The following is a 27549-nucleotide window of genomic DNA, read 5'->3' as shown; positions in this document are numbered from 1 at the left end:
GCGTGACAAGTCTTTTAGATAAGTTCTGTGCATTGATTGCTGGTCTTAGGTTCTGAGATAATGCTTGCACACTCTTTAGAAAGTCACCCAGATGAATTTAAACCACAGAAACTATATAGGCAAAATGTAGATGGTTTTAAAACCATGAATATTTCCAAATGGAGGTTGCTGTACCTTGAAACTTTGCACCTGCCCAATGCTTGTAATGAAATCAAGACCAGTTGGAGGAAATCCATACCATATAATTCTGTTTTTTGTTATTATTGTTATTATTTTTCTTATGAGTTTCATAAAGTTGTACAAAATCTATACACTGAGACCTGCTATTGTACTGCTTTTTTTGATGTTATGACCATTGATTTTTGTCTTGTTTTTTTATCTTTTCACATGCTTTCTTTAAATCGTCTACACACTTTACGACGACCTTCTGTAATCTACTTTGCCCTGTCCCCCTTCTCTCCCCCTCGACTTGTTCCTGTGATTTCGCCCAATCAAAATGCACTATGAATCTTCTGTGTTCCACCCATGACAACCGGCTTGGTCAATCTCTCTGGTTGTTCTGCGAATCAACCAAAAACCCCAAACATTTGCTGCTATAAACCATATGTCTGCAACATCCACATGTAGATGGTTTGTAATTTTCTTTGGAGATCTTATTTTGCTGCATGTGTTTTATCGGCACCCCAGCTAGTATTATGTTTGTAAATTGTGCATGCTGTGATTGACTCACTCACAACACTCACTGTACATCCTTTACTGAGAACTCGAGCACAGTTTGTAAAGTATTAAGACACTATAAACTGCTACAGACTGGTACATTCAACTATGTGAGCTCACAATATTCACATATTCACCCACACATCCAAAAGTGACTGGTAGATTTTTTTTTCCGCCAAGACAGTGACTCCAAAGCTATGCTCTTGGCAGGGAGAATAAGTGGTGCATGATGACCCTTGCATGCCTTTGGCAGCAGCTCTTTATTTTCACAACACACACAAACAACCACACACGAAGACACTCGCAGAGCGATGCACTAAATGCCATACAGTAACCTGCATGTGCTGCTGCCAGCATCTTTTCAGCATTCAGTTCCAAACAGTAGTCTTTTGTTCTTTTCTGTGATAAGCAGTGGAAGAAAACAAACTGTAAGATGTTATATAAGCAAGAAAATCAAATAAAAGTAACAAAAATCAAATATAACAATTTATTGCAAATGTTAAAACTTAAGAAATCCTTTTTTGGATTTGGACTTTTGTTGCTCTTCTTTGATGGTGACATCTTTACTGTGTCTTATTTGACCTCTTCAGTCTGTTCAAATGACGCATGAGATGCTGTTAAATTTTCTTTTTTCTTCTGCATATGCATGGTGTGTGCTCGTCATGCTTTAAAAATCTGCATCTTTGCCTTGAGAGAATTAGTGCATTTGGTTGTCTTTGAAAGGAAATGTCCTGACATTCCTGCACTCGAACAATTCACCTTCTTTGCCACATTTACTAATAACTTATTCCTAATTGGATGAAGCTAGTTAGAATTGAATGGTTTCTTTCCCCCTCTTGTGTTGCATTGTTTTGTTTGCCCGATCTACTGGATATGAATAGCTTGTTGAAGCCTTGCTGACATGTGTTTGGTTTGCTTTGACTTGTATGACTCCTTATTATTTTCTTTCTCTTTGCTTTCAATTCTTTAATAAGTTGAGTTTTGTTTTTTTTCCCTCTAATTTATGTTTTTATTCTTTTAAGTATATATGGTAGAATTTGCTGCAAAACTAACTACTGTTTTATTTTGTTCCAACCCCAATTCCTCTTTTCTGCCCCTCTTTTGCCTACTTCATTTTCCTCTCTCTCCTTGTTTTTTTCTTTTCTCCAACCTCCCCATCTATCTTTATCTCTGGTCATGATGTGGCTGTGCTGTAGGATAATTTCATCAACTTAAGTTTCCTAAGGCTGTTCAGGGCAGCTCGTCTCATCAAGCTACTGAGGCAGGGAGAAACCATTCGTATCCTGCTCTGGACCTTTGTTCAGTCTTTCAAGGTTTGCTTTTAATTACACAGCATAATGTATGCTGAAACTATATGCATTCATTTGTGATAACATATACCATTGCCATAAATATTGCATATAGCTTTTAAAAAAGGCTTAACACTGAAACATCTGTATACTATTCTGCAAGACTATTTATTAAATAATACACTCAGTGACAAAAACAAGTACTTTATATTTATTTGTTTCTCATGAATCTCAATCAATTTCTTTTATAAATGTAATTAAATGCCATAAAATACAGTTAATACACTGTTAAATACAGTTAGCCACCTTAAGGCAAATGTCCCCAAATCCATTCTTCCATGAACATGTCAGATATCCAGAAAGCAATGTGCACAGTCAACATTGTAGGTATCTTAACTGCCGTTCTACTAAAGTGCCAGTTTCAGATATCCCCAGGCATACGTGTCCTATCTGAACTGAATTTTGCAGATTTCTGATGCAGAATATCTCTTAGGACTACCTTGCATTACAGAAATTCACAACCCTTGTATTATAAGTTTTATTTTGCATATCTGAGAAGCAAGAAAAAAAATCAGTGTCAGGTAAATACTTCATCTCAATAACTCAAGAAATAAATAAACTGATAGTAAATGTTTAACATTATTGTATATGCAATATTATAACATATTAGCCTAACAGGTAAAAAAATATATATATATATAATTACAGACTGTTAGACTTCCTCACAGATATCTAAACACAAGTCTCTTGTGTTGAGACTTCTTTATCTGATACTCACAATGTTGCTTGGTAGTAAGAAATGGAAGTGGATGTCCAAAGCTTTAAGCCCAATACAGATAAAAAGGTAAGAAACAAAATTCATCCTAAAGTTACAGATATTTAAAAAAAATGTGAATCATTAATTGTGGATAAGGAGAAATTTCTTCTGGATATCTGAAGAAATATGCATATCTTCTGTGCATTTATTCTAGGCATTAAATGTTAAAATCTTCACATTAAAGGAAACCTTAAATGTAGTTTTCACTAGAAAAGGCTAATAAAACTAATATTAAGAGAGACTAAATTTTTAGGTTCAAAAGGTGATTGTGGTCTGCTTGTTGTGGTTTAATTACTGTGCATGTCACATAGATTTCTGTTATATGTGTTCCTCCTTAGGCGCTACCTTATGTCTGCCTTCTCATTGCCATGCTGTTTTTCATCTATGCCATAATCGGGATGCAGGTGGGTGATAGCCTTTACCTAACTTTTCCTACAGGGTTTTAAAGATGCATTTAAGATAATTTACTTTGTGAATTTATAGTGTGGAACAATGTACTGACAAATGATGAGAATGGAAGTAATATTATAGCAGTTGTGTCAACGTTATGTGTTTTTAGATTTATTTGAAGGATTCCTCTTAAAATGTTTTTAATGGTGATGATATGAATTTGAATTTGTTTGGCAGCTATTTGGGAATATTGCTATTGAGGAAGATGGAGAGAGTGCCATCAACGAACACAACAACTTCAGGACCTTTGTGCAGGCTTTGATGCTTCTCTTTAGGTGCTTATTTGCATGTGTTTGAACTCCACAGTAAGAGTGGATATCTTTATATGCAGTAAAGTATGCATAAATTCATAGAAACTTTGAACAGATCATGTGAATTTTTGTGCATTTGAAGGAGTGCAACAGGGGAGGCGTGGCATGACATTATGCTGGCTTGTCTCGGGGGTAAGGAGTGTGACCCCCTGTCAGGAAACACAGCGCCAGAGTGTGGCAGCCAGGTGGCCTACCTTTACTTTGTCTCCTTCATCTTCTTCTGTTCGTTCTTGGTGAGCACGCAATTTAAAGCTTAACATTCTTCTTTAACATTTGTGTCTTACTGAAGTAGTTGCACCTCTTTTCACATTTTATCAGACTACAACCAAAAACATATTATTTAACTGGATCATGTATGTACATGACACAGCAGATGTTCTAGTCAGAAGAGAGCACAATTTCTTTCATTTTAGGCTTCCAAGTAAAATGCTCTGCATGGTAGAAATCTAACACTGCACATCAGCTTAAAAACAACATGTCTACTGTAAAACATAGTGGTGGCAGCATCATGATGTGGTGATTTCTTTCTTCAGCTGGTTTCATACCTATTTCCAATGGGGCAAGACTTGACAATTAAATTTCTCAAAAGCTTCAATTCAATCTGGCTACGCTTGAGCTATTTTGCCAAGAACAGGCAAAAAATCCAGTCTCTACGTCTGCAAAGCTGGTAGAGATAACAAAATGGTGATAAAATCTAAAAAGGTTTAGGCAGTATAACTTTAACTGCATTTGAAAGAAATCCAAGGTTTCAACTCAGGATGCAGGAATAATTTGACTGATTGTAAGATATTGTTTGTCAAACTGAATGGTTAACTTCTCTTTCTTCTATGTGTATGCATGTATGTGCAGATGCTGAATCTGTTTGTAGCCGTCATCATGGACAACTTTGAGTACCTGACAAGAGATTCTTCCATTCTGGGGCCTCACCACCTCGATGAGTATGTAAGGATATGGGCCGAGTATGATCCTGCCGCCTGGTGAGTGCTGACATGCATACACCCAGCTGCAAACAGACACATACACAAACAACTATAATTCATATTTGCATTACTATAAGTACGAAGCATACTCTGAAAGATGCCTTTTATAGCTTATATATATATCACACACACAGGTTGCGATTTTGCATTCAAATCTGGTAAATGATTGTTCTAACAAGTTTGCTCACACAGGGATTCTCGCCAGGGTCTGTGGTCACCTCAGAGTAACTCTGTGACCATTTTTCTTTCTGATAAAAAGAAAATCTAATTTGCAAATGTCTTTAGAAGAAATAAAGCTGTTAAGATCACAGGGCCCAGCTTGTCACAACAAAGTGAACTGCTTGTCAAATAGCTGCAAGGGGGCTGTAACAGATCTGAGTATAACCACATGGGACCTCTGGTTATCTCCATCACACTGTACAGCCCTTAATTTTTCCTCTCTTGCCCTCCTCCTTCCACTGTGAAGTATTCCTAGATATATATTTCACCTGTTTCTAATCTCCATGCCTCTACTGGAATCGGCATACTGGCAAAAACTTCATGTGGCTGTGCCTACACTCCACACCAAACTTCCCTTTAATGTGAATATCTGCTGCAGACATGCTAAGTTTCATGGTATCAGTATTCCAGATCCTGTGTGTTCTCCAATCCTCTCCTGCAGACTCTTTTAAACTATTAAGAAGTAAAAAAACTTGAAGGGCTAAAACCAAATTGGTAGAAAAGGTTTGAGAATACTTTTTTTATTGTCAGTTTTATTGAAATTTAATGATAAAGGAGCTAAGTCTGGGTAGATTTGCTTCTTGAATAGCTATGGCTATGTTAATCTTTGTTCTTATATTGCACAATGTTTGAGAAGACTTCCTTTTCTACAAAACATGCACAGAGAAAAAAACAAGAAGCAATAACAAACAGCTAACACTAAACATGTATTTAAGAGGGAGGGGCTCCTCACATCACATGCAGCTATTAGGTAATTATAAAGCACATGCTGTCCTAGCCTGTGTACTATTTCTTCAATTGCATTGTTTATAAACAGCAACTCTCTGGCCTAATACCAAGGGGCTTGCATTAAAGGTCTAAACAGCCATTTATTAAAAGCATGCACTGAAGTGATCTTTTTATAATTTGTTATCTCAAGGATCATTTTTACAATACTGTAAAGTCTTTTCTTGTTCTTGTTCGATCTTGTGTTCTTGCTCCCAATCTCCTCTCCTCTCTGTTTTTTCACTTTTCCTGTTTGTGTGCGTGTTTAACTCCCCTGTATTTTTCTTGCAGCGGGCGCATACATTATAAGGACATGTACAGTTTATTACGAGTTATCGACCCGCCTCTTGGCTTAGGCAAGAAATGCCCCCATAGGGTGGCCTGCAAGGTTTGACTCTCATTCAAATGAAACCTTCTCAACCACACTTGCTAGCCACGGCATCCAGGAATGGATTGAATGCTGCTTTTGTTTTTGATTTGTTTTTTTTTGTTTTTTCTGTTCATTTAGTAGGTTTTCTTTTCTTTTCATTGAAACTTCTTTTCCACCATTATCAACTTGCATTCTGAACTGCTGAGAAAATGTGCAGGACAATGCAGACACCTAGAGAAGCATGTGAAATGCACAAACTGAAAACTTTAAGACGTTTTGCCATTCTGAACTGGATTTATTTTTATTTTCTTTGTATTTCTTTTGACTTCCTTTGGAGTTTTTCTTTTTGCTTGCTGTGGAGCCATGGCTTTAATATAGCAAGCTACGGGTGTCCACTGTAGTGTTGCATTGTTCTTGGTTTTGGGGGTTGGGGGAACAACAGAAACTGCATTGACACCCCTTCCACTTCCTCCCCTCTCTGATCAGACCAGACATAGCTTGTTGTCTTCTGTCAAGCTTTGCCCTGACTTTCTTTGGGAACACACACAAACATACACTGACAAACATACTGAACACTGGCATTCACAAACTTCAGTTCACCTGGTCAAAAATGCTGGTACAGTGAACCTTGATGTTTGTGGAGGGTGATTTCGATATTCAAAATGCATAAAGCATGTTAAATATCAATTAAAGATAAACAAAAATCATTTATTATTATTATTTCACATAATACGAGTGCTTTAGCGATCAAAAACATTAGAAAGCAACATTTAAAAGAGATAACTGAAGTATTGCTGATAAATAATTGTAAATTCTTTCATTACTTAAATTCATATTCCACCCTGGGATTTCTGTAAAACACTGGTAAGAACAGTAGAACATTAAAGTAAGTGTTTAACATCAAGAAATTGAAAAACCTTCCTGAACAAGGAACAAGTACTTTATTCTTTTTGGAGATTAGAAGACCTGCACTACTATTTAGTTCAATGTAAGGATGAAAAACAAATTTTTTTTGGACAAGAAAATAAGAAGTGATTTTGAACACAACTGGTGCGAAAATTGCGGACTATGGCACGCAACAAATATAAAATCACAGAGATTACAGCAACAAAGTTGAGTTTAGTAAGGGGGTCCATAAGCGTAAATTTACAAATGATTTGATTCAAAGGAGCATATTTCAAGGTATAGCTTGGGGAATGTTTTGCATCTAGACAAAAGAATATGTTCATCAGAGTGACAACGAATTTTATTTAGCAAAATATAAATGGAAGGTATAGACTATAAAAGATATCAGTTATCCAAACATATATTTTTTTTCTTTTTGGAGATTAGTTAATCCTTGACTCACTTTTGGTTCACTTTAAACATTCAGAGAATATTTGGCAGTAGGAACAAACTTTAGTAGTTTTGGTTATCTTTTGCATAAAACACTCGTTTGTATGCCCAACTCAGTAGAAACATGACTAAATTTCAGCCTTCCGCTTTCATTTGCTATCTCCTTCTTTTTCTGACTCTCACATTTGAATTGAACAATGTACAAGAGAATATTTTAAGTCAAAAAAGCCACACTCCCACAGCCTCTCTAAGTCAAAAGCTTGTCCTCCTGCTGTCTATTTTTGTTTGTTTTGGTGAATTACCTCTCACTTTCTCTTGTATCTTTCTAATATCCTATTTTCAAATCTATACTTTAACTTAATCTACTTTCTGCCTCTCTCTCTCCCTCTCTTGATTTTGGTAACGGGGTGGTGGCACTGGCTGATGATGCAGTGGCAGGATCAGTTGCAGGGAAATGTATGACATGCTGAGACAAATGAGTCCTCCGTTGGGCCTAGGGAAGAGGTGTCCAGCACAGGTGGCCTACAAGGTCAGAAAGGCCTACCCCACATCTCTATCAAATCCTTCCTATGGGTGTCGTGGGGATTTGGGGGTGGTCTGTAAGGGAGGGACCAGGGATATAAGCGCTCAACGTGGTGTAAACTTTAGTGTCATTGTTTCTTTCGTTCTCTTTCTGTTTATTTTCGTGGAAAACTTGGGGTCGGCTGGTCAATGTTGTGGCCTTTGTGTGGTTGTGTAAAACTGGTGGGTGCAGGTAGCAGGATAGTTATTTCGAAGGGTTCCAGGCGGGGGCAGTGTATCCGCAGGAGGAGACGAGAAAGAGAGACCCTCTCAGCTCGTTTGCACTGGACAGGCAAGCTCACAAACACATACATGCAGGAACAGTACAGGTCGCAATTGAAGTTATCATATTTAACTTTTTTTTAAATAATGAGATGATATTATGTGTTGAGGTTATTGCAACTCTTTAAATAACCCAAACTTGTTATAGAAGGAGACATTGACAAAAAAAAAAAAAAAAAAACACTCCCTGATAGCATGCATGTGCAACGGGGCTTGGAAGGTCCATCAGACTTAATGTCCTCTGATTCGCTCACTCCTGTGGATGAGGCCGATAATCAAACATACACACTCACATACACAGAAACACAGGGAATTAGGTAACATCAACCTACACATAGATATTTTCTGCTATGTCTCATGGTGAGAGAGCAGCAGGGCTTGTGTCAGTGATGTGTTTTCTTCAGGGAGCCTTTGGTTGCCATTCAGAAGCTGTTCTTTTTTCTGTCACCCTTCATGTAGCAGCTCCAAGCCCCTGAGCAGCCTTTTCTATCTGCAAGTCCGATCTCCTCTTTGTCCTTTGGTTCTGTCGTCAATGCAGTTCTATTCTGTTTCCAGCCCCCTTTCATCTCTGAATATTGCTGCTCCCCTCCCCACGCATACGCTCACCTGCCTTCTGCACGGCCGATAACCACCTACCTTATTTTTTCCTCTGCACACACCCGTTTGTCAAATACCTCAGACACAAAGAGTCACTCATGAATTATTTCCAAAAGAGAAGCGTACAAAATGCTAACCACACTCATGAGCATATGTTTCCTTAACTCCTCCCGTGATCAGCTCCCATGAGAAATCACTGGCAGATAACTGTAAGCCTCCGGGGGGGGCAGCCAGCCAAACACCCTGTGGGCACAGGAGACCATTTCTATTCCCAACCATTGCTCCTTCATCAACAGACTTTGAACAAATAGTGTTGACATTTTACTGTACTTACCCTTGCATATTAAATGGGACATAGACACAACTGGAATTAATAATAATAATGTGTCGTTCCTATGCTCACTTTATTTCCATAGGTTAAAAAACTTTTACATCAAGATTATTGTCTTATCGGGTCATTCTCCTGAGTAAATACCTAATCTCACAAATAAAAGTTGAGATCACTACTATTTAAACCATGCTTTTTAAGTTTTATTGATCTCTTTCTAATTTATTTGTGGCTTTTAATTTTGACGCAAACCCCTATCAATTTCTATTGCTACATCAGACGCACCCTCACTACCTCTCTTTTTGTCTGTTAGCTATTCGTTTTAAGACTACATGTATCGATGCAACTTAAGCTTTTTCACTTTGATTGGTATTACAATTACAAACTTTATCGTATTTCATTGTGTTTTTGTTTCTTAGACCAAAACAAAGTAGCGTATAATAGTAATTGAAGATAAGAGGTATTCCATATACTTCGCAAATGAAAATCTGAAAAGTGTGGCTTGTATGTTTATTCAATCCAAGTGAGTCAATACTTTTTAGAACAACCTGGCAATTCAGTTACAGCTGCAAGTCTTTTGAGGTATGGCTCTCTGAGCTTTGCACATCTGGAGATTCAAATGTTTGCCAATTCTTCATCGCAAAATTGGTTGACGTCAGTCAGAATGGATGGAGAACATCTATGAAGGCAAATAGTTGTTCTGGAATTTCTCTATAATGTCAGAGTAAAAGGAGTTAAATGAAAATGCATGCCACAACATTCAGATTTTTACTTATACTAGTATTTATACTACTATTCAAGTGTGCACTACTTTGTGTTGCTCTAACACATACAAACCAAACAAAATGCCTTGTAGTTTGTGGTTGTAATGTGACAAAATGTGAAAGAGTTTGCAAGGCATTATAAGCGTCCTTCCTGATTGAAAGGAAATTTCTAACCCCTCTGTTCCTCTGGCTAACAGCAAAACATGCTTTACATGCATGATTTAATTCAATAATTTGTTCCTTGAACATTATTACTGGAACAATTCCAGACATGTGTTTCCAATCAGTTGGAATAATCTATTTAGCTCTATTGCTTTTCACTGTTGACTGTCTCTGTTTGGAGGAGAGACACCAGAGCCCTCAGGCAGGACTGCTTTTTACAGACACAGCCAACCAAGAATGGTGATGTTTCTGTTTTTTCTGCTTCTTTTTAAATACATTGTTTTCTCTCTCTTATTTCTTTTTTTTTTTACTTTTGTTTATATTCACCACTTTAGGACCAACTGATTTTTGTTACTCTATCATCTCTGTCTCCTAAACTGTTCATTTCAGTTCTGATGTGTATTTTCTGGCACTTAATTTTTCACTTCATATTTTCTACATACGTTTAGTATATTTACCCCAAAAGCTACATATTTCCGCATCAAAGTAACACTTCCATGGAGATCTTTTCGTGCTTTTTCCTCCTACCGATTTCCAAAAGAACACTGCTCTCTCTCACCTGTTAACTCTCTTAACCTTAACCCTTTTTTCACACACTAGACCTAAAAAAAAAAAAGAAACTATCAGTGCAGCAAATTGCTTATGTGTCAGCACAACTACATTAAATGTTCTTGCTTTTATACCAACAACCACATTAAAACAACTCAAGCTCATTTCAGTGTCACCAACAATGACTTTTTGTGCACAACTACACAGCTGCTTGTCCTGTGAGACATTTTGTGTGTGCACGGCATGCTTGCTTGAGGACGGTATGTGCAAGAAGGACATGGGGAAATATGGAATGATGTAGATGCATTTAAATGAAATGTGCACGGGGAAAGCATGATGCAATGCATGTAAGGGCTTTTTGCCCTTTTGTTGTCTTTGTCCACCAAACACACAAGAGCATCATGCAGTTTGTGTGTTTTTCTGTCCTCTTCTAAAACTAGTCAACGAGACCTATAACAGATCAAACCAATAAATAAAAAAAGTCTTTTATTCCTTGAACTTTCCCTGAATTTGTTTTTGGTTTATTGGTTTATCAGCTGGTCTCAGTTGTTTTTACTTTGAACCTCCAAACCTTGAGGGGGAGCTCTAGGCAACACTAGGCACTGCTCAGCCTGTAATGCTTTTGGTTTAAGACTCAATTGTTAAACCACCCTGTGAGGACTTTTGAATGTCAGTATTTACATGATAAAAATGGCAGTTATGAAACAAATGAGTGTTAGCTGATAGACTCTTTGGTACTGACATGTTCTTTAATGCAATAAAAGGAAGTAAGATATATCTGGTGGTATGTCTCACTAAAATTTAATTATATCTAATCTGAGCCATTACAGGTAGAGTTAGTTCCTACTATATATGCTGTGCAAAGCTCCTTCAATCTGAGGACCCTTGCCCTTCCCCCCTTTCCCAGCTCCCCTTCCAGCCACAAACCTTGTGGTTCTGTCACCTGGAGGTTCCACAAACACTTGCCTTACTTCCCAGTTACCTCACTGCTCACCTTCATTGGCTTTCTCACAGAGACTACTCCGTATGGATCTGCCTGTGGGCGACGACAACACGGTCCACTTCAACTCCACTCTCATGGCTTTGATCCGCACAGCTCTGGATATCAAGATTGCCAAGGGTGTGTAATGTTTGAAATCACTTTCTCACTAGATGATACATCTAGCCCATGAGACAGGATAAGACGCATGATTTCAAAGAATGTGAAGAGATTTTAGCACTATTTATGGGAAAGCTAAAATGTCCCTTTTTTTTCTTACTAATAAAGTCTCCACAAATTACAAACTGTTTTAAAAATTTTAATTGTCATAGAATAGTTCAGTTCAGATTTGACTTAACCTTGTATTATTTTTTTCTTGTCTAAATCTAAGTTGGGCCTGATTACAAATATTGTTGAAAACGCTTATGTTTTGTGTTTTTAAACATAGAATAAAGGTTTTAAAAATCTTAAAATTCAAAATTCGTCCTCTCATCAACGCACTCTCTTTTAACCTCAACATCAATAAAATGTTATCCACACAGAATGGGGGGTTGAAGTCAACTCACTAATGTCATGGCCCTGATTCATTTCAAAAGGTAGTCAGAAATCAGAAATCACTAGCTGGAAGGTGTTATACAGGTCCTTCTCAAAATATTAACATATTGTGATAAAGTTCATTATTTTCCATAATGTCATGATGAAAATTTAACATTCATATATTTTAGATTCATTGCACACTAACTGAAATATTTCAGGTCTTTTATTGTCTTAATACGGATGATTTTGGCATACAGCTCATGAAAACCCAAAATTCTTATCTCACAAAATTAGCATATCATTAAAAGGGTCTCTAAAAGATCTATGAACCTAATCATCTGAATCAACGAGTTAACTCTAAACACCTGCAAAAGATTCCTGAGGCCTTTAAAACTCCCAGCCTGGTTCATCACTCAAAACCCCAATCATGGGTATGACTGCCGACCTGACTGCTGTCCAGAAGGCCACTATTGACACCCTCAAGCAAGAGGGTAAGACACAGAAAGAAATTTCTGAACGAATAGGCTGTTCCCAGAGTGCTGTATCAAGACACCTCAGTGGGAAGTCTGTGGGAAGGAAAAAGTGTGGCAGAAAATGCTGCACAACGAGAAGAGGTGACCGGACCCTGAGGAAGGTTGTGGAGAAGGGCCGATTCCAGACCTTGGGGGACCTGCGGAAGCAGTGGACTGAGTCTGGAGTAGAAACATCCAGAGCCACCGTGCACAGGCGTGTGCAGGAAATGGGCTACAGGTGCCGCATTCCCCAGGTCAAGCCACTTTTGAACCAGAAACAGCGGCAGAAGCGCCTGACCTGGGCTACAGAGAAGCAGCACTGGACTGTTGCTCAGTGGTCCAAAGTACTTTTTTCGGATGAAAGCAAATTCTGCATGTCATTCGGAAATCAAGGTGCCAGAGTCTGGAGGAAGACTGGGAAGAAGGAAATGCCAAAATGCCAGAAGTCCAGTGTCAAGTACCCACAGTCAGTGATGGTCTGGGGTGCCGTGTCAGCTGCTGGTGTTGGTCCACTGTGTTTTATCAAGGGCAGGGTCAATGCAGCTAGCTATCAGGTGATTTTGGAGCACTTCATGCTTCCATCTGCTGAAAAGCTTTATGGAGATGAGGATTTCATTTTTCAGCATGACCTGGCACCTGCTCACAGTGCCAAAACCACTGGTAAATGGTTTACTGACCATGGTATCACTGTGCTCAATTGGCCTGCCAACCCTCCTGACCTGAACCCCATAGAGAATCTGTGGGATATTGTGAAGAGAACGTTGAGAGACTCAAGACCCAACACCCAAGGTGCCACAGGCTGATTGCCTCCATGCCACGCCGCATTGAAGCAGTCATTTCTGCAAAAGGATTCCCGTCCAACTATTGAGTGCATAACTGTACATGATTATTTGAAGGTTGATGTTTTTTGTATTAAAAACACTTTTCTTTTATTGGTCGGATGAAATATGCTAATTTTGTGAGATAGGAATTTTGGGTTTTCATGAGCTGTATGCCAAAATCATCTGTATTAAGACAATAAAAGACCTGAAATATTTCAGTTAGTGTGCAATGAATCTAAAATATGTGAATGTTAAATTTTCATCATGACATTATGGAAAATAATGAACTTTATCACAATATGCTAATATTTTGAGAAGGACCTGTATAAGATTGTGGAACGATTATTTTTAAACCAGATAAGATCAAATGCTGTCCAGACTCATAAAGTAAACTGTAAAATAATAGCTCCCACTTTGATGTTGGTAGCGGTGAACACCTAGCCAATTGCAGTTTCTTACAGTATAAACAATTTTTGTTCTTTCTGCCACACTGTCACTGTTTCTTTTTATGGCAGAATTCCCAAAATGGACCCTGATAAATTATTAAAATGGGGTGAGAGCTTCTTCTGTGTTCTTATAACCTGTTGTAAATGTTTTGTAAACAAACTCATTTAATACAACAGAGCAACTCAAGAAATGCAGCATGTCTTACTTCAAAATAAGAGTTTTAAAGACATAGGGTGTCAATCTTTAAGCACAAACTTTCAGATCCAAACTTCATAAGTAAAGCTTTACTTTAGCAGACAAAGCCACAAGCTGAAAGCAAGGGCATAGATAATTTGCATAGGTAATTTGTTTTTTTAAAAATATTTTTTACATATTTCTTAAAATTGTCACTATGTCCTGACAGTATAATATGAAACAGATAATGTATGAAAAATGAAGCTCCTCTGGCTCCTCCCATTGGTCTTACTGCCAATTGCAAAAATACATTGCTCCCGTTCAGAAACAACCAATCAGAGCCAGAAGGAATGTTTAAGGCAGTGTTAATCACATTTGTGTACACGCTGCTCACACCCCTCCCATGCACAACGCATACTGTCATTCAAGCTCAATATTTCCGGTGTGCTGCAGCTGTGTTAATGGCGCTGTGCTAATGATTTGAGGACCAACTTTGTAGTCAAAGTATGGGCAGGCCATCCTCAATGTAAAGCATATTGTTGATTTTCCGTCCCTACCAGTGAATGTGCCATAGCTGTTTATCTGCCGTCATTGGTGGCCCTACTTAGTAACCTGCGCGTTTACGGCAGGCTCCGCCGTGGGTGAGGGGCTGTGGAGGGAGGGCTGTAGTACAGCAGAGAGCAAGGGGAGGGACCTGTAAGGTCTGCTTGTTCAAATTTTCAGGCTAGGTCCATGGTTTTCACAGAACTACCTACTGCATTTTTAACATTGTTAGATTTTATGCCATCTTGTTAAATTTTTATGCCTTAACTTGTATGGCATGGCCTTTAGAATAAATTACCTATTTGGTATGTTATTGTAAGGATTTATGATTATTGATTATAAAGTCAGTCAGTCAGTCATTTTCTACTGCTTATTTTATGGTGGGTCGCGGGGGAGCTGGTGCCTATATCCAGCAGTCTATGGGCAGGAGGCGGGGTACACCCTGGACAAGTCACCAGTCCATTGCAGGGCAACACACAAACAACGATACACACACTCATTCATACACCTAAAAGCAATTTAGAGTGACCAATTAATCTAACAGGCATGTCTTTGGACTGTGGGAGGAAGCCGGAGTACCCGGTTAGGACCCATGCATGCACGGGGAGAACATGCAAACTCCATGCAGAACGACCCCTGGCCGGGAATCAAACCCAGGACCTTCTTGCTGCAAGGAAACAGTACTACCCACTGCGCCACCATGCAGCCCTTGATCACAAATATTTATCAAAAACTATAATTAAAAAACATATTTCAGAAGTAATAAATTCTAACCAAAAATCATTTCTTACAAATAGAAACCAGAGATACACTCTGGTGTTGTACTTATTGGGTTCACAACGCTTAATAATTACAATTAGTTAATGGTCATTAATAATTCATATTTATTAACCAAAACCACGCTAAATGTCACTGTGTTATCAACCTTTTTATCGAATAGTGTTGAACACTAACCTTAGTTGACAGATAATCACTCTTACACAAATAAACACAAACACTGTCTCTTTATGTGAAAATGTATTAAACCAATAGTATTTTACAAGAGGGGTAAATTAACCAAAAATACGGATGTGCCCTGAGTGTAGATGAAGATCAAACCAGCAGTTTATGGACAGAATTGGGAATAAAACAACACTTTGGATTGACTTGGAAAATAGAACAAAAATGATTAAACTGTGATAAACTGTGAAGGCTCCGTTGTTCCAGTGATGCGTCTTAATAGCAGCCGTCAGCTGACAGAACGGTAGAACCAGGTCACATCGATATCATAAAGCGTGTAGGGGGGTGTTATTGTAGTGGTCAGGTGTCCATGAACAACTGAAAACAACCAACTTCACCTTCAAACTTCTTGTCCAACAAACAAGGAGGAAACAAAAAAAAAAAACCTCTTTGGATTTACTTTAACCAGACGTGGACAATCCAGGTTCAGAGAGTAAAAACACTGCCTAGTTTTCCTTCATTCTGTTCACTTAACCAGGTGATTAGTCCCTGTGTATGTAAGCTTTTTACTTTCTGGACCTAGATTAGCCACCTCTGATTTTAACTTCACCTTGGGTAGCAGTGCAGTCTTTGATCAGGATATATATTTTCTGATCTCCTTATATCAGTAAGATTTCCAGCTTTGTCAAGCTCTTCCAGGAATGGCCAGTGTGGAATAAAAAAGTAAACCCGCCCACGACCTTCTGTTTCTCCAGAGATTGCATCCTTGCATTGTAGACACTCCGGCTGGAAGCGTTAGCTTCAGCCTGTATTTAGCACCTCTGCCGGTGATGTCAGACCTGCAATGCATACTGGAAGTTGTAGTAACAGTTCATTTCCTGTCAAAATGGACAATGGCCCAACATTATGGTTTAAAATTGAAGCGATTCCAGTTGGAGTCACAAACTGAATTGATCTTAACTACTGTAATACTAATAAACACCTTGTTTCTTTTTGTCTCCTTGTTTGTATGTCCTGTGTTTTCCTTTTTTATATAATTTTTTCTTTGTATTAATTATGTGTTTTTGTGTGTTTAACATAAATAAACCCCGCTATTGGTTTGTACTTGCATGTTGGATGCATGCATTGATCTTGTTATGAATATGTCTAGGTGGCATTGACAAGCATCAGATGGATGCGGAACTGAGGAAAGAGATGATGGCGATATGGGCCAACCTCTCCCAGAAAACTTTGGATTTGCTGGTCACACCACACAAGGGTAAGACACAGACTCGCAGCTTTGTCCAGCCACCCAGTCCTCCAACGATGATTTACGTCACACCACCCGAGGTCTGCTTTTCTCAGTCAGTTTCTGTCTCTTTTTCTGTCTCTGTCGCGATTGCACCCTCTGAATAAACTGGCAGATCCCCAGACATGTATTAACATATCTCCACCAGATAAAGAAACATAACAAACACATAAAAACACAACGCTTCACACAAAACAAACACAAACAAAAGACAACATAACTCCTATCCTACTATTTGTTGCTTTATCTGTGCCTGAAATCAGAGGGTGTCATACTATAGATAAACTCTCTATAGATGTCTTTTCACTCCAGGCAGTCAGAACCAATGTAAATAATTACCAATGAAATTAAATGTAGCTTTCTATGTCTTAGAAATTATATTTATGGAGAAGACATTTGCATACATCCCAAACTATCAATAGTAAACCTTTTTGGCTCTCGTACTTTTTCCACCAAATCTGCTTTCGTTCCAATATAGGAGCTAATGCTTACTTAGCATCAGTTTGTTTTCTGTTTGGACAACTACAGCACTGGCTCCACCTCCTTAAAATCAGTGCAGACTCATAACAAACACATAAACTCTTTGCTGGGACACACCAAAGAACTGCTTTGGTTAAATAGGACAACTCCAGAATAAAAACATTTGGGTCACCATGTTTGAATTTACTGATTAGCTCTGGCATGCAGTCTTCAAAATTCAAAACACTGCAAAAATGTAAAACTTTAACATTGATCTAAGTATGAAGCAGTTGTGCAATAAATTCTGGTCAGTGCATTTTTTAGAACCACATTCAAAATCTGTTTCCCTCAATTTATTAAAATATTAGAAATCAGATTTTTGCTTCACCAGCTGACATTTTTAGATTCTGCTCAATCCAAGGTATTTAATTCCAATATGCAATGCCAGTGGCAATTAGACAAGCAAATTTCTAAGGGTTTCTACTAGCTTTTTTTAAACTTGCTTCTTCGTGCTCCGTCCAGTGTGTTCAAGCTGCCTCCCTGCTCCCTGCTCCCTAATATAAAAAACTCCTTTGGTACCTTAACAGCCCTTCATCAAGTGATATTTAGGTTTTCATGATCCGTCTGTTCCTATAAGATATAGGAAGATGAGGACTGGGAAACACTGCTCAACAGAAACATAGAATACAGAGAGGGAATTAAATGCATAAACTACAAGCATTCAAAGTCATATAATGCAGTTCCTCTCTTGCTGCAATTAATAGTTTTTCAACACTTTTTTAAAGAAGCACTTCAGCATCAACTCTAGAACTGGAGATAGCACTGGTACCACTTTATTGGAAAACCCTAAATCAGTGGTACATATACAAGTGTTGGATTGTGAGGCCCCTGTACTGATACCCAGAATGATGTTTTATATATTCCAGTTTCCAAATTACATGGTTGTGTTTATAGGTTCATCCCAGTGCAAACATACACTCAACTATAAAATGGGAAAAAATAGTTGGATGACTATAATGCTCAAGATAAACTGGTAAATACTTGTACTGCATGCTTGGGCGGATACTTTGATTTGGAAATGTTTCTTTATGTTAGTTATAATGGAAGCATCCCCTGAGTTAAGTCAATTTCTAGTGCTGTTTGTGGTTTAAAAGATTGACAATTGCATGAATTTTGCTATTAAAAAAAATTTGATAGAATGATAGAATAATGCATTTGTACTGGCAATGTCATAGGGACTGCATGGCATTTTGTTTAAAATAACAAGCACAACTTACAGTGGATATAAAAAGTCTGCACACACCTGTTAAAATGCCAGGTTTTGTGAAAAAAAGAGACCAATATGAATTATTTCAGAATGTTTTCAACATATAATGTTCCACATATCCTGTAAATTTAACTGAAAAACAAACAAATCTGTTGGAGAGATAAATATGAAAAAAGAAAAAGCTGTAAAATCCTTGCTACATAAGTGTACAGACCTCTAACCTAAACTTAACATTTTGGAATGGCTTAGCCAGAGTTTAGATATATATCTAAAAGAGAATCAGTGGGATCACTGTAAGAAGGCAACATTTATGCAACCCGGTCAATGCAGCTTTTTTTGTTCGGCTTTTTTTCAAATCTTTACAAATTTGTTTGATTTCCAGTTGAATTGTACGAGATAAATGTCACATTATTTAAAAAATGTTCTGAACTTATTGATCGTGTTTTTTTTTGTTTTTTAGAGCCATTCTATTTGAGGAAACATTTTACAATTTTCTATCCATCTGTCAGTGAAAAGACTGCTCCATCTGTGTATGTTGCTGTGTGGTAAAGCGCAGGTTGCACTTTGTGTGCATGCCTCGCTCTTCTTTACCATCCCCCATGCTCAGGGTCCATACCAAAGTGTCTAATCGTGCAGGGTAACTTGTCATTCTCTCAGCAGCAACAGACCTGACTGTGGGGAAAATCTACGCGGCCATGATGATCATGGAGTATTATCGGCAGAGCAAGATCAAACGATCCCAGGCTCTTCGTGATGAACAGGTACTGCAGTCTCTAGTAAAGTAATGCCCTGCTTGCAACTGAGCCCCTGAATTAAAAGGCAGACTGACGCGCTGAAATAAAGACCACAGGTGTGTAGATTTCTACAAATGGGGGCTGTGACGGGCTCTGTTCCAATCAGGACTTCCTATTCAATCAACCGAAAAGCCACAAGAAGGACTTTGTGATCAAATGCTTCCATTTGAGGAAAAGCATTCTGCAAACACGTTGCTGCCATCTTGTGGCTAAAGTCCATTAAAATAAATTTATTGTTGAAATTTTGGTGGTGTGAAAGTTTAAAACTGAACCTTTCACAGAATTTAAAGCTCTGAATGAGACATCCAGGTAAAATTTTGTTTAGCCATAAGTGTTGTCACAGCCCTAATGTGTCCATACCTGAGTAATACTGACTGCCTGCAAAAACACTGCATCTGCTGACCTTTCAGTACCTGAGCTTGTAACCGTGGACTGTTTGCCCTGCATAAAAGCACTCACCCTTACCCTTAAACTCAGCATTCAAGCATTTGTCAAAGAAGTGGAGTGACCACTCTCTACACAGTGGATATTGTATTTAATAATTTTTCACATGAAGGTGTTTGGAAACATTAGAGGACCTCTTTTCTGAGTGGAAAGGTTTTGCTTCTTGACAGGATTTTGCTACTGTATTTGCAGTATTTGCCTGCTTCACATAACTGCATGTGGTTATATAACCATTAGGCATCTTTTGTTTCTCATTTGTTCCCTTTGACTCTAACCACACACAATGTCCCACATTCATTGGTCTTTATTATTTGTTCTTCTCACCATCTCATCTCACTGTCTCATTTGGTTGTTACACAGTAACGTATTGGTCTGTGCTTTTAGACCCATTGCAGCATGATGTCAGGAGCACCAGCTCCACCTCTTGATCTCCCACTGGTTGTCAAAAAAGGCACATTGCTGTATTAAAACAGAGAGTGAAACTTAAAGACATATTAAAAAGTTGAAATACCAAAAAAGCTGTTATTGCATGAATACACACTGACGTTTATTAACCGAACTGTGGGAGCCTTCAGATCATAGTTGTGTGTGCCATCTAATTTTTAATTACAGCCATATCACTTGTTACATAAAATCCTTAAGCACCAAGCTGAAGCTTATAGCCACCTTCTGGTCTCCCTCTTTTTCTGCACAGTGAAGCAGTAGCCAAGTCAGGGAATTTGAATTTGGTTGGGGGCATGAACAGCCTGTTGGTAATTGGTCAAATTTAATATACGATATCCACTCGGCTCATCTTTAAACTGGACAGTTTTCAATGTTTTTGGATGACAAAGGCAGTAATTGCCAGCCTTGGTAGCTATAGCTATAAATATCCCCAATAGTTTTTGTTGGCAAAAATATAACTTCACATACTGTATGTGTTGTGGCCTTTATTACAGTCAAAACTATGATCTAAATAGCTCTAGGGGCTAATTTACCTCAGCATTTCAACTGCAGCGGAATCTAACGGCGAATGTATCTGCACTAGCAAGGCACATCCTCGGTTCAGAGGGTTGGTTAGGGACCATCTAACTGTTCATTAAAATATGCATTCTCTGACACCTCAAACTATAAAAGCTCATGTACATGCCCCAGGGAAAGCCAATTATAATATCCAACAATGTGTCTGCTTTCAGAGCATCCTGTATAAAGTCACAGGTAATGGATAACATTTGTATGTCTTATACAAAACTTTTGTCTGCTTGCTGAGCACATGTTCCCAGCACTTACTCAGGGTTAAACATTGATCTGGAAAATTTTTTATAATCCATTTCTCATAATAATTTTTAAAGTAAAGCTTTCTACATTCAATATTTATTTATTTTTGGTGCATCAATCATGTGCAGAAATTCGGAAAGTAAATATCAAACCATTTATATATAAAAAGTAAATGTGGTTCTAGTTACTCAAAGGAAAAGGATGTCTGTGATGTCTAGTTGTTCAAAATAGTTTTTACTAAAAAAAAGTACAGTTTATATTTTTGTGTGTGTGTGTGTGTGTGTGTGTGTGTGTGTGTGTGTGTGTGTGTGTGTATTCTATGTAATACTTGCACACATGACTTTGGGTAAAGAAACCAGACTGCTCTGTTTAAAACAAAAATTTTAGGTTTATTTGAATTATAGAAAAGTTTAATGGAAACTTTGCACAGAAAAGCGATAATAAAGTGATATAAAGTTTTTGTCAGTCTTAGAGCTTCTTTAGTGGGTGACTAAGAGGTACAGTAATACAGTAAATAGCAAGGACGTCAGTAGTTCATTTTTGATTTTTTCCTTCATTATCTTCCGTATTGTGTCGCTCACTTCCCTATATATTTATCTCCACTATTCCAGAGGCATGTTGCATTTTGTTTTGCCTCCTCTGTCCATGTTCAACGTTAGCTGATTATCAGAAGAAACCCAAGTCCTATTCCAGTCTTCGAGGGCAGGCTTTCTGCAATTTTTAGGTGTGTCTTTGCTTTAAAACCCACCTGATGTAAACTTAGTGGGCTGTTATTAGGCCCTTTAGAACTTGATGGCATGCTGAGGAAGTGATAAGACATTAACATCTCGGGTTTTAGACCTGAGACAAATTTAAAACATGCAGTACACTTGCCTTCAAGAACTGGAATTTTACATGACTGCCCTAGAGGGTTCCTAATTTTTTTTAGTCCAGCTCTGGTTTCAGTGGTGAATTCCTCTTACTTATAGACCTTTACAGAGAACTCTGTTGCTTGGCTTCCTGGATATTCTCTCTCCTCTTTCTTGATCTAGCTGTGGGATATCACTTGCTCCAGAGTTAGTCTTTTTAGTTGGATCCCATGATTTTGTTTGCCTGGCCTTGCTTTAGACAACTTCCTCTTTTTTTTCCCTGCTCTGCTCCTTTTCCCCGCATTTCCCTGTCAGTCTGCCTGATAGTTGGCGACGGCCATGTTGTATATCTCAAACAGAACCGAACGCCATTACTGTTTCAGCGCGTGGAGCCACCAACCCCCACCCAGGACGGGGGTCCAGGACTCAACAACCCCTTGCCTCTGCCTGAGACAACAGATACAGGCAATAGTTTGTAAGTTCATTATTGGCAGCAATTTTGACATTGCACAGTGTTACTTGTATAAAGAATATAAAAGCATGAAGACTTGTTTCTGTGTGTGTGTCACAGGCCACTGGAGGGCGGGATCCCAGAGAGCCAGTCGTGGGTTACGGCTCGTGCTAAGGAGATGTCCCAGAAAGTTGGCAGCTGGAGCCCTGAGGGGCACTCTGAGGATGGCCTTGGAAACATGAATAACTCACAGGTAAAAGGTTCAAAAAGACACACCCATGAAAACTTTCAGTACAATACCCAACACTACACAGTGAAAATGGATCCTTGTCATGTGTAAGTTTGAGTTAGTGAGTATTTAACTTTTTTTTTTTAGGCTCTCAGTCAGAAATCATCATGGACATGAATGTCATACTAATGGGTTTTAAGACATTTGACCCTTTTTCTCGGAATGATTAAACATACAACTGCAAAACGTTTTAAAAACAAAAGTCGTTTGAGTTGAATTTGCCTGTTTAATTGCCTGTTTGTAAGATTCGCTGACTTCCCAATCATATTCCAACTTTGTACATTTAAGCACCTAGAGGTGGTCATAACCAAGCATCAGAAAGCGGAAAAGGGGGATATTGACTGGAATTCTGATAATAGATGGGCCGGTCTGAAGAAACTGCTGATCTGAAGGGATTTTAAGGCACAACGTCATAGTTCTGAAAATAAATTATATTCAGCGAGTGGCAGCTGTGTGGTCAAAAACTGCCTTGTTGATGTCACACGAAAATGGGGAGCAGATGGGCACCAAAAAACAGTAGCGGATGGTACTACTGTCAACTCAGAAAAGGAACCTGAGGCTACAATATGCACTGACTCAACGAACTTGGACAATAACGGATTGTAAAAATTGATTATAGCTCTTTCAATAAGCCTTGACTTTAGCTGCAACTTTTAGTTGGTAGGATTAGAATTCAGAGTAAATAACATGAAAGCATGGATGCATCCTGCCTTGTATCAGCAGTTATTGAGAGGCACCTGTATATATTGAAGCCTGTATGTAGAATTTTGACTATGTGGATTAGAAAAAAATCACAAACAATTCAAACTTGTACAATCAGTTCTTGTATTCTTAAACTTCTGTGAAGTTATACTGTATGTTGTATTATCAGTCCATCCAGAATAAAAGAATAGTTCAAAAGCTCAATAAAAACCCCAAATGTTATGAAATTCACAACAATGATAAGTGTATTTGCAATTTTGACTACAATAATGTATTGTAAAAAATGTCAAAACATCTTTGTCCTCATTGTCAACAACTACTGATTTAATGACTTATTTAAATTTAAACATAAATCCTAAATCAAAGCTGTTCACTATAATTGAGATTTTTTCCATGTTTGAATGCTATTTCCACTCAGTTTTCTATCTCTGTTGTTATACAACAAAGATTGTATTGATACAAAGTCAAAGGGCTCCTGTTGTATCATTCTTACATGCTTCTTGTTTTTTGTAAACTGTCTTCTCTTCTAAATCTTACTCTTCAGATGCATTTTTTTATGCTTCTGTATCTTCCTCGAAACACACAACCACATGCATCTATCTTGTGTTTGTAGTGAAAGTTAGTCACGTCCAAGTTTTTTCTTCAATATAGATCTAATCAGTGGCCTTAGTGGTGTCTGCATCCGACACTACAACCCATTTACACTGACTGACAGATGTCTAAAAAGGTTTTAAATTGACACATGTATAGGTTAAAAGGTTAAGACCAGTACAACAGTTCCTGCAGGTCAGATTTTGGTATATTGCAAATAAAAATATAAATTGCCTATGATAATTTTTTAACTTCTATTGTATCAGCAAAAATACGATTGATTTGTATTACTGCACTGGGTGCATACTAACCCTCACCAGCAGATGTACGTTTTTTGCTTGTTAGCTGCCTACAGTGTGCCACTATTGAATCTGGATAACTTTTTTATTGTTGTCTGTTTCATAGGTCCTTTGGGTTGCACATAACTTTCTCCTCAAATCCATTCCTGCTATTTTTCCAAAGGTTCCTTATGTATCATTAATGTCTTTTAACAAAAAAATCCTTCAATTTCCTAGAGTGTACTTCCCGTCATTTCTTGTTTAAATTTAAACCGTTACAACCGTCAATGCCAATACGTACACTTTCCAAATTCTCCCAACCTTGGTTCTCTATTGCACCAGACATTTTCAAACTGTCCCACTACTCCCTGTTAGTTATCATGGCAGCCAGTCACACCATCTCCTGCTCTGTTTACAGACGGTAGAGCTGAGAGAGATGGGGCAGGATGGTATCTCGGATACTGAGCAATTTCCACCAATGGAAGGCCACGGCAAGGCCGCTTCCATGCCCCGCCTCCCAGGCGACAACCAAGTGAGCAGCATCCCCACCTCTCCACTGTCTACATATTTTCTACCCCATCATGTGTGTGCCACACTTGCTTTTATTTGTCACCGTTACATCTTATAAGGTCTGAGTCAAAATTGCTCCTGAGGTCACAGACTGTTGAAAGTTTGAGGACATATTAAAACAGCATTGGACAATTTGCTGCAATTGCTGGTTTTTGTTTTACATAAGATTCATGTTTAATCAGAAACAATCAGTGTCACTAACTATCATGAAAATCATGTCCTTCATTAAAATATTTCTGGCTAAAACATGGAAATGCTAAAACATGTTTTACCAGCTGCTGCTCCCTTGCTAGAATTCTGCTAAGCAAGTCTAAATCAGACCTCTCAATATCAGTTTAACCTTTCACCTGCATGAAGGTGTTTAATCATGATTGTTTTCTTTTTCATCTCACGCCATCGTCCATTTTATCATGATTCATGTATCAGTGAGTGCTCTGGTTGTCATCCACACACAGAACTTTTATAAATACATACACAGTTCTCTAGCCCCACTTATTTTATTTTCTATCTTCGTCGTTTGTCAGGACACCTACCTATTTATTTAGTTTCTGTGTTGTACTAAACTGTTTCTTCCCTTCCAGCCAAAGGTTTAAACTCACTGTTTGGGGTAGAACAAGTATAATGCTGTGTGGCTGAACATGTGTGGCTATGTGTGCAGGTGTGAGTGTTGTGCATGTGTGTGCTTTGCAGGTTTCCTGTGATCTCACTGTTCTCTGTGCCCTCAGAGTCACATTGGTCCTGTTGCTTTGCTGTGTGCTGCTGTTTGAAATCAAAGTGTGCGTATTTGTGTATGCAAATTCATACGTGTGGCTATTTTGCCAACTGTCATCACTGTTGTTGTCACTGATGTGCTGTTGATTCTGCTCCTTTGGACACTCAAGAACAAAACTTAAGCGCATCTTTGATTGCGTAAACAGAAATATGGTGCCATGTAAAGTATTCATAATCCTTGACCTTTTTTACACTGTGTCGTGTTACAAACTATTATATTTTATTGGCAGGACAAAGATCAACACAGAGTAAAGCATAATTGTGATGTGGAAAGAAAATGATACATGGTTTAGATAATCTTTATAAAAATCTGAAAAGTGTGGAATGCAGTTGTTGTTAGCCCAGATTATTTTTGATATTCCTAAATAAAATCCAGTGGACCTGGTACTAATTGCAAAAGTGTCATCTGTAGAGATCCACAGCTCAGGTTGAAGAATTTGTTAATCACACCACTATTAGCTGGGCTCTTCACAAATCTGATCTTTAAGGAAGAGTGGCAAGGGAAAAGCCATTGTTGAAAGAAAACTAAACTCTCATTTAGGGTGTACCACAGGGTATGTATTGGCCATAGCAAATGTGGAAAATAGTGCTCTGATCATATATAGACTACATGCAAAATACTATGTGTGGAAGAAAACTAATACTACACATCACCCTAAAAATACCATCCCAATGGTGATGCATGCTGGTTTCAGCATCATTGTGTGTGTGTACAGTTCTTCAGCAGGTGCAGGGAAGCTGGTTATAATTAATGGAAATATGGATGGCAGTCATTGAGGAAAACCTGTCAGAGGCTCTGAAGGACTTTAGACCCACACATATCAGTTGTGCTTCCAGCAGGGCAGAAAGCCTGAACCTACAACTAGAGGTGCAATGAAATAGTTTAGATCTTAGGACATTCATGTATTAGAATGACTGAGTCAATATTCAGGCCTAAATCAAATTAGGAATATGAGTCAAATCTTAGTGTTTGCTGTTCACAGACCCCTTGCAGTCTGACTGAGTTTAAGATTCTTGCTTAGAAGAATTTTCAAACACTTCAGTTTAAAGCTTGTAAAGATTTGCAATAAAAGGTGGTTCTACAAGATATTGACTCATGAGGATGAATATATGCAGTTAAGGCCAAAATTACTCATACCCATGGCAGATTCAGATATAAAATAATTTTCATTCAACCAAAACTTTGTTTCTGATAGGGAATGAGTAAGGCTTTCCTAAAAGATTATAAAATAATGTAAAAGGAATTTGTTAATTTGAAAAAAAAAAAGTATTTGTTTTTATTTGCATGTTATTAAAAGTGGCATGTCAGCTCCAAGTCTTTCACGTTGGTAGGCCTCTTTGCCATCACCCTAATTTTTAGTTCAACTTCTACTCAGAACGTTGGCTGGGCCACTCCAAACCAAACTAAAGCTAATTGGACACATCAAACTCTTACAAGGGCAACACTTTGAAGGAACAAACACACCAGTAGGTGGCAGTAAAATAAAACAGATTACATGAAGTTTAAATCATAAGTGAATATGATTGGGTAGTGTTGAATTTATTTTTGATTATACTTCTGTTGAGAATTTAAACATGTATATGGGGTTTTGAGTTTGGGGGTTTTGGAATTAAATGTTGGATTTATTCTCCAAATAATATTTCTATCAAAACAGGGAACAATATCATGTTTGGACTGGATCACACAAATGAACATTAACAATGTATGATAAATACATTTATTCTATTTGGAAAAAAAAATTAATCAGGAGTGTCAACACGTTAATTGTTTAGTTTGTATTAATAAGATACTTCATTGCTTAATGTGTTTTAGTCTTGGATGTTGGTATCTGTCTTTTGTTGTTTGTTTTTTACTACTTGATTGTAATTACATTTATAGTTTGTGTTATGCTCAGTGCTGCTTTGCGTTTATGTTCATAATCTTGTATTGTAACAAATCAAGGTAAAAAGTCAGTTCACAGCTGTTTCAGTGCCTCAGGCTCTTTTTGTCGATGGCTGTTGGCAACACTTATGATCAGCTCACACTACCTCCAGATACACTTTAGAAAAATTCAAACAGCTTTTTTTTGCAGCGACTGAGATCATTTTGATC

The 27549-nt window shown here is 38.0% G+C and overlaps 1 protein-coding gene across 1 annotated transcript in view; it reads left to right on the top strand.

Annotated features, from left to right (window-relative positions):
* The window catches only part of LOC124864229 (voltage-dependent P/Q-type calcium channel subunit alpha-1A-like), a 132246-nt gene that overhangs the window by 88535 nt on the left and 16162 nt on the right, over nucleotides 1–27549 (top strand). Inside the window, exons 35-47 of the mRNA XM_047358913.1 lie at nucleotides 131–133; nucleotides 1914–2030; nucleotides 3162–3227; nucleotides 3451–3548; nucleotides 3667–3817; nucleotides 4434–4561; nucleotides 5840–5936; nucleotides 11511–11616; nucleotides 16599–16706; nucleotides 19120–19223; nucleotides 22165–22280; nucleotides 22377–22509; nucleotides 24535–24648. Of these exons, the coding sequence (XP_047214869.1) occupies nucleotides 131–133; nucleotides 1914–2030; nucleotides 3162–3227; nucleotides 3451–3548; nucleotides 3667–3817; nucleotides 4434–4561; nucleotides 5840–5936; nucleotides 11511–11616; nucleotides 16599–16706; nucleotides 19120–19223; nucleotides 22165–22280; nucleotides 22377–22509; nucleotides 24535–24648 (1341 nt within the window). The remainder of the gene's footprint in view (nucleotides 1–130; nucleotides 134–1913; nucleotides 2031–3161; nucleotides 3228–3450; nucleotides 3549–3666; nucleotides 3818–4433; nucleotides 4562–5839; nucleotides 5937–11510; nucleotides 11617–16598; nucleotides 16707–19119; nucleotides 19224–22164; nucleotides 22281–22376; nucleotides 22510–24534; nucleotides 24649–27549) is intronic.

The sequence above is a fragment of the Girardinichthys multiradiatus genome, chromosome Y (genome assembly GCF_021462225.1).
Source record: "Girardinichthys multiradiatus isolate DD_20200921_A chromosome Y, DD_fGirMul_XY1, whole genome shotgun sequence".
Taxonomy (NCBI): Eukaryota; Metazoa; Chordata; class Actinopteri; order Cyprinodontiformes; family Goodeidae; genus Girardinichthys; species Girardinichthys multiradiatus.
The sequence above is the reverse complement of the archived record's forward strand: the minus strand, read 5'-3'. Positions and strand labels throughout refer to the sequence as shown.